Source organism: Apis dorsata, unplaced genomic scaffold, assembly GCF_000469605.1.
Source record: "Apis dorsata unplaced genomic scaffold, Apis dorsata 1.3 scaffold_8, whole genome shotgun sequence".
Lineage (NCBI taxonomy): Eukaryota > Metazoa > Arthropoda > Insecta > Hymenoptera > Apidae > Apis > Apis dorsata.
In genome coordinates, this window is record NW_006263311.1 from 520,754 (window position 1) to 528,062 (window position 7,309).

General features: G+C 38.4%; 3 protein-coding genes across 4 annotated transcripts in view; all 3 read right to left on the bottom strand.

The window, feature by feature from the left end:
- The window catches only part of LOC102671244, a 1,264-nt gene extending 519 nt beyond the window's left edge, over window positions 1-745 (bottom strand). Inside the window, exons 1-4 of the mRNA XM_006607617.2 lie at window positions 609-745; window positions 364-502; window positions 208-273; window positions 32-141 (exon numbers count right to left, since the gene is read on the bottom strand). Of these exons, the coding sequence (XP_006607680.1) occupies window positions 32-141; window positions 208-273; window positions 364-502; window positions 609-620 (327 nt within the window). The 5' untranslated portion in view covers window positions 621-745. The remainder of the gene's footprint in view (window positions 1-31; window positions 142-207; window positions 274-363; window positions 503-608) is intronic.
- Window positions 746-1,043: 298 nt separating this feature from the next.
- The window catches only part of LOC102671511 (zinc finger protein 512B-like), a 7,148-nt gene continuing 882 nt past the window's right edge, over window positions 1,044-7,309 (bottom strand). For both annotated transcript variants that reach the window (XM_006607619.2, XM_031508822.1), the window contains exons 4-6: window positions 7,132-7,309; window positions 6,425-6,812; window positions 1,044-1,055 (exon numbers count right to left, since the gene is read on the bottom strand). The exon at window positions 7,132-7,309 ends at the window's right edge or, in 1 of these variants, runs on beyond it. In XM_006607619.2, coding sequence (XP_006607682.1) covers window positions 6,496-6,812; window positions 7,132-7,309 — 495 coding nt within the window. In that variant the 3' untranslated portion in view covers window positions 1,044-1,055; window positions 6,425-6,495. The remainder of the gene's footprint in view (window positions 1,056-6,424; window positions 6,813-7,131) is intronic.
- LOC102671391 (pupal cuticle protein 20-like) lies at window positions 2,745-4,306 on the bottom strand. Its single transcript, XM_006607618.1, has 3 exons — window positions 4,220-4,306; window positions 3,375-3,831; window positions 2,745-3,224 (listed from the first exon to the last, which is right to left on the bottom strand). Exons 1-3 carry the CDS (start codon window positions 4,289-4,291, stop codon window positions 2,926-2,928), a joined length of 828 nt encoding a protein of 275 aa, XP_006607681.1. The 5' UTR covers window positions 4,292-4,306; the 3' UTR covers window positions 2,745-2,925.

A 7,309-nucleotide genomic window follows, 5' to 3' on the forward strand; every position in this document is an offset into this window, starting at 1 on the left:
GATTAAACCATTTCCATTTGCGCGCAATCACCTGATAAGGAACGGGTTTCGGTACGATTACGGGAACTGGATAATTCTGTGGAACGGATTCAACCTCCAGTTTCGGAATCAATATAGGAACCTTCTTCGGAACCGGTACACCTGTTTGCCCGATTCACGTAAATTGAATGTAAAAATTGAATCTTCACGTTGACTATTAAAACTTACCAATCGATTTCACAATCGGTACGTAATGCCCACCGTGCCCGCCGTATTCCCCAATTTCGTGTTCGTCTGTTACACAAGTAACGCGAAACGAATCTCGTTAACGTAGCCCAAAAAAAAAAAATCGACGAGACACGTATATATAAACGTTGAGCAAACCTATTTCCTCTAAGCCAATATCTCCACCCTCGTGGCCCACTGCTATTTCTCCCAAAGTCAATCCATGATCGCCAAATCCGTGACCGCTCAATTCCAACTCCCCGGCCAGGCAGGAGACGGCGGCCATCAAGATTATAACCTTAAAGCAAACAGTTCCTCTTGAACGAAAAAAAAATTGTAATATCTTGGATATTGGAATTCACAATTTTTTCGACTCGATCGTCGTTAATAAAATTCGTACGTACGAATTTTTCCATTTCTTTTTTTTTTTTTTTTTTTTTTTTTCTTTTTTTCTTTGGTTTGTTTTGTTTTCCCTTAGCCCGAAGGATTCAACGCGCGCGAAGGCCAGGTGAATAAGAGATCAACTCGAGACGAATTGTCGGCGTTGATACACTTTATATAGGTGCTCTAGGGACACAAGCAACCCCACCATCCCCGCGAAATTCTATTCGACGCGTTCACTATCGTGTTACATTTCTCCAAACACGTTATACGTGTACCTGTCTGCCACCTGTTACGTAACACCAGGATTTCCATCTTCCTAGCGACGAGCAACTTTTTTTTTTTTTCTTCTTTTCTTTTCCTCCTCGAATCCCCCCTCCGATGATTAAAATTGTTCATCCGTCGATCCTTTCTAAAGTCAATCTGAAAAGCAACGAGGAACGAGATCGATGTACGCGTCGTAGATCGTGCTCGAAGGAGTATTATCATCGGCTACGTTTTATGATCGAGCACTTCCTATTTCCTGATACCGATTAGTCACCCGATACATTAATTGCAAATGTAAAATACGCCGATGACTGGGATATCGTGAGTGAATGATCATGAAAGTGGGATAATAAAAAAACGATGGAGTTTAAAGATACGGTTGAGAAATGAATTGTAGATTGCGTGAAGCTATATATTAATGAGTTTGCACGAGTATTGATAACAATATGTGTACTCTTATCTTCTTATCGTATTAAATTGCTGTTAATCATCGTATATGTATATATATATCATGTATATTGATAAAGATTAAGATAAGATTAGTTAAAATTTCCTTTTTTTTATGAATAGATGGATCAATAGGTTAGAATAATATTAAAAAGTTGAAGCAAAAGTTAGATAAATTAGAATAGATTAGGAATATAGTTAAGTTGAGAGATTAGGATAATTTATATAATCTTATTATCGATATTAATATCGATTCGAATTGTTTAATTTTAATTGATTGGCTTGATAGTTCGATACATGACGTTCGTAATATTTTTTTCAATATTACATAAATTTTAAATTATATCGAGAAATATTTCGAAATGAAAATGACCAAAGGAACATGTCTTCTTAAATTATAATATAAATAATAATTAATCTTTTCTATCGAGATAGAGGAGAATAAATTTCTCGTTAAAGTAAAATATATTTTTTAAGAAATTTATTCGATTCTCCCAACGTTTATTACGAAAAAGGAATTAATTCGGAAGATATTTTAATTAAAAAATTACGAAATTATTCCCGGTATAGCCAGTTTATATTTCAATAATAATAGCCTCGCATCTGACGCATATTGCTTTTAAACGCATCATTTCGAAACAGGTTGTAATAATTTAATGAATACTTATTTTAACATTTAATCACGAATTAATTACGTAAAAATTAAATTGCTCGTTGTTCTTGCATAAAAATTCACAGTTTTATAATAATCATCCACAATCAATTTATGCTACGATAATCATCCTACTTCCTATTAATTTCGTTTAATGGATGGACATAAAGGATTATTAATTGATTACCTTGACGAACTTCCTTTTTGTTTTCACGGTTCATTTACCCTGATCAAATGTTCCTTTCATCCCTGGAACTGGTGCATTCCCAACGCTCACTTTCCACGGAATATCTATATGCTGATGCATCGAAAATGCGAGTGAAAGTTTCGATTACGATCTCGAGCGCGTTAAGCCTCGATTTATCTATCGTCGAGGTGCGATGACCGCAATCCACCAACTCCCGGAAAAAAAAAATTCGTTCGATCTATCATCTATCCTCGAATGGAAAGTGTTCCTTCAATTCGACTTAACCGATTTCTCTTCGGAAAATATATTCACAATCTTCTCGAATCTCTAAAGCTTCTACAGATTAAATACGTAAGGTGCAATTATTCTACTCTATAATTTCGTTCTTTGAAGATCGGAAGGATGGAGCGTAGTCGGATGGAACGTGTCAATCGTGTCTAACGTGCACGATGAAATTGAAATCTTGAAATCACAGCTGATCGATTTTGATTTTGATCAAAGAGTGTACGCAATTTTCTCTCCAAATGTTTCCTTTATTGAAAACATAAAGCAATAAAACAATAACAATTATAAAATTATAAAAACATACAACAATGATAACAATGTTTCATATATATATATATACTATATACACGAAGAAGAAAATAAAAAAAAAGCCTCAAAGTTTAAAATTCATCGCTATTCCATCGGAGATCGTTCAATACGGAATCGAAATCCTGGAAGCGATAAAACCGTGTACAGCCGTATCAGTCGTATTATTTTAAAACGATTTAACGAATTTTAAATTTTAATGCTTCTTCGCGTGGTGATAGATCGTCTTGTACACGGGTATTTTGATGGGATACGGTTTGATAACCGGCACCGGCACGTGTTTCTCTATCGTGATAGGGATCGGCTTCTCGACAGGCACTGGAATATGCTTCTCAACTGGGAAAGGGACCTTCTTCTCCACAGGCACGGCCACCGTCTTCACCACTTGTACCGGGACCAATTTTGGAACCGGATGCGCCACCGGATACTGTTGAGGAACACCGACTGGCACCGGATGGGGTACACCTATCTTCAAGATTTGAGGAACTGGTACCCCTAAGGAGCAAAAAATTCCTTAAATATACACACGTAATCACAACAACAATAACAAAATAATATTAATTAAAGTAGCCACAACTCGTTAGTTAACAATAACGTGATAGCGAATGTACAATCGCAAAAAGAAAATTCCTCTAAAAGGCTCACCGATGTGTTTGACCACTTTGACGGGCACAGGTTTGGTCACCTCGACGTGTTCCGACACTGGAACGCTTTGCACTACACTGTGATGACCTCCGTCCAATGAAACTCCACCCTCGTCTCCACCTTCCAGGCCTCCGCCACCTCCTCCCAGAGACGAGTAATCCGAGTGGTCACCGCCAACCTCCAAATGCCCCCCGGAAGATCCCTCGAAGCCCCCGCCGTGGCCAAATTCGGCTTCGTGGCCCCCGAAATCCCCTCCTCCGTAACCACCGCCGTATTCACCCGCGCCACCGTAGTCACCCCCGCCTCCGTAACTACCGCCCGACGACGTGCCCAGACTCTCCTGGTCAGACCTTTCCACAGGGTGGAAACCACCTTGAAGTTGAGGCTGAAAGTGTTGGTGGTGGTCTTGCACGATCACTGGCACGCTCGCGGCCAAGGACACCAGGGAAAGTAGCACCTGCGTGAAGGTAAAGTTCAAGTTGGCGAATGGAATGGTATTTGATTGCCCGCTCTTGGATAGAGAAGGATTTGGAAAAAATGATACAATTCTCTTCGAACGATCGTTCGTCTCTTGGAATTGGAAATTTATCACTTTGGAGAAGATGAAAGTGTTCCTTCGTGTTATTGTGAATTTCAAGGGTAGGAAATTATGGATATAAAGTTGGTTTTGGATTTTTCATTTGGTTATTCTCGATGATTGAAAGAGATTTAAAATTCTTCTTTTTGTATGGATGAAGAGATTTAAATGGAAGAAGAGATAGGTGTGAAGGAGTTTTCTGGTCGATTGGTTATTCGTCGAGCCTAAGAATCGTGCGAATGTGATTATACTCGTATTGTTTACTCACGATCTTGTTCATGTTTAGACAGTATTCGACTGTACACCTGGCTGCAGAAGTTTCTTCAAACGACTGATACATCTTTGCTCATTGCTCGTCTTAATATACCATCGGGCCTTTCACTGTCGGCGATTTAGTTTAGTCCGTTGGCTCGTTGCGATAAATCGGTGTTTCCTCTGGCATCGGTTCGGCGAACACGTCGTAAGTATTGGCCATTCTTACCACCATACGAATTAAACATTTTCCTATTCGTAGGTGAGTGGCCCACAATACGTACGTTCACAATTTTCATCACCGCCTGTCACTCATAGCATCGACCCGATCCAATCTTTATTCAAATTCTCTCCAACACGAATTCGTTCGCTTTGATTTCGAGTACGTGTGATTTTGAGTATACGTGTACGTATCCTTCCCTTTCCCTGATTGATTATATTTTTATGAATTTCGAATTGAATTCGAGTGCAAGAAGATTTTCCTCTATTGAATAATTAAGACTACTTTCCTTTACAGAGAGAATAATGTAGTTTAGCGAATTTCCAATATATGTCGCCATGTCGCACGTGTGAAAATTTCTAATGGTTGAACACGTTTCGTGTGTGCACATGGTAATACACGTGACATCCGATTTCCTGTAGCGCATACAAATATAAAATGGAAAAATGAAAAAAATATACAAAAAAAAAAAAATAAATAAATAAACAAAATAAAGTAAATGGATAAAAAAAATATAAAAAGCATATTTAGAAAAATTGGAAAAAATAATCTAAAAACTAATTTTAAAAGTATACAAAAATCAACATGAAAAAAAAACTTGAAAATTTTAAAAAAACGAAAGGCAAACTAAAAACAACTTTAAAACACATTTTTGAAAAAACAAGCTAAATTTATATGGGAGTAATTCTTTGGTCAATTTTATCTTTTATCTCGAAAGATTAAAAAAAAATGATTAATATCCATATTTGTTAATGAAATATCACATTATATTATTATCTTTGTAATTTGTATCGAAGAACATTACCTGATTAAATTAAAAAGTTGCAAGCTTCGTTGACTTCTTAATTTAACTTCTCCCATCTAAAAAATTTCCAAATTGTATATTATATTACAACAATATAATGCTATTATTATTATTTTTTTTTATTGTTACACTATCTCACCATTACAAAGAATCTGGCAAAAGTCGTTTCTGTTATTTATTTAATCTCCTTAATCGTCAAATGACAATCTTATATATCAAGATCCTATCAAAACATTACAATCTAGTCCACTTATTTGTTTTTGAATTTAGTCGAGCTTGTGGAGAGAGCATAACGAAGATTCACAAGACACGAACGCAGTTAGAGGCACGAAACGCGCTATCTGTTCGTTATTATCCAGAAAATTATGATAATTACGAGACGTATAAAATGTATAATAATAGGAGGTGTCGTGACTTGAATCCCTTCTCTCTCTCTCTCTCTCTCTCTCTCTCTCTCTCTCTCTCTCTCTCTCTCTCTCTCTCTCGGAAATCAACATTTATTTAATCAAACGGCTATCTGTTATATAAAAATGCAAGAATTATTATGCGTGGCAATTTACGCAGACGTAAATAAACCTTCGTATGCTCAAATATAGCCAAGACTATATAAACAACTTTCGATTATTCATCGCGTATCGAGTGCGTATCCACATGAAAACAGTCTATTTCTAATTATATAATTTCTATTCGATCGTGACACATCGCCTGATCACTCATGAAGATCGATCAGCAAGAAAATAATAAATGGATCCTTCCTCTCGTTTCAGTATACCAGTAACAATTATCTATTATTTTTTTTAATTCTGATGGATGTGATCCATCCAAAGAGAGAGAGAGAGAGACAGAGAAAGAGAGTCGCGCCACGCGCGTAATCGATCAAGTAACGGTAACTCTGTTACACGGGGGAGGAAAGTGTAAATAAATACATCTCTTGATTAATAATCGATCTTTTATTTGGTACAACAAGGTAACGAAACAAACGAAATCATAAATATACAAACGATGAACCATGATTAACGAGCGGAAATAGCTTCGTAGAATAGCTATTTTATTGCGCGAAAAATCTCGTCGCATTCCTTCCCTTCACACCCGATTTACGCTCGAGCAAAGTGTAACCGAAAAAACGAGACTCGTTATCGTCGTGGAAGAAAGATCATCCATCGTCTCTACTCTTCTCTCAGTAAATCAGTCGACACGCGACGTCTGAATACACGTTACGTTCTCCGTTTACATCCGCGTAATACATCCTTAAAATAAGTTTCTTCTTTTAATGGGTCCACCCGTAACCGTGAGACTTGACCCGATGGAACACGTGTTTGTACACAGGCACGTGAATGGGATAAGGCTTCTCCACGGGGACCGGTATGTGCTTCTCCACCGTTATGGGCACGTGTTTCTCCACCGGGACAGGTATCACCTTCTCCACGGGAAACGGAACCTTTTTCTCCACTGGGATCGCCACAGTCTTCACCACGGGGATCGCCACCGGCTTCGCGACCGGTACGTGAACTGGAAAAGGCTGTGGTACTCCTACGGCGACCGGATGTGGAACTCCTATCGCCACTGGTTGAGCAACTGGCACACCTGTGGTCGCATAGAAAGTCCTAATTGAGCTGCTATTCGAAGAATTTTTATCGTACCTCGAGATACATCCGTTATCGAAGTTTCGATAATTTGAGAAATAAAAGAGAGAGAGAGAGAGAGTTTTAACGATAGTAGATACTCGGTTAGATATATATCCACTCACATTTGAAAATCGAAATTTGAAAACTGTGCATATAATCCCTCGATGGAGTACAATTATAATAATCTCTATCGTGGGTTAGATCCATTCGAAGCAAGAGTGACACGAATCAAAGAAGATAAAATCGAGATAAGGATTACAGAATCAACGACAACTTACCGACATTTTTAACAACGGGTACGGGCACAGGTTTGGTAATCTCCACGTGCTGGCTGACGGGTATTGCCGGCGCGTAATGATGCTGGACGTGTCCCTCGTACAACCCGTGACCGATCCCACCACCACCGCCCCCGTACGAGCCGTAACCGGACAACCCGTGCCCGACCAATTCCACCCC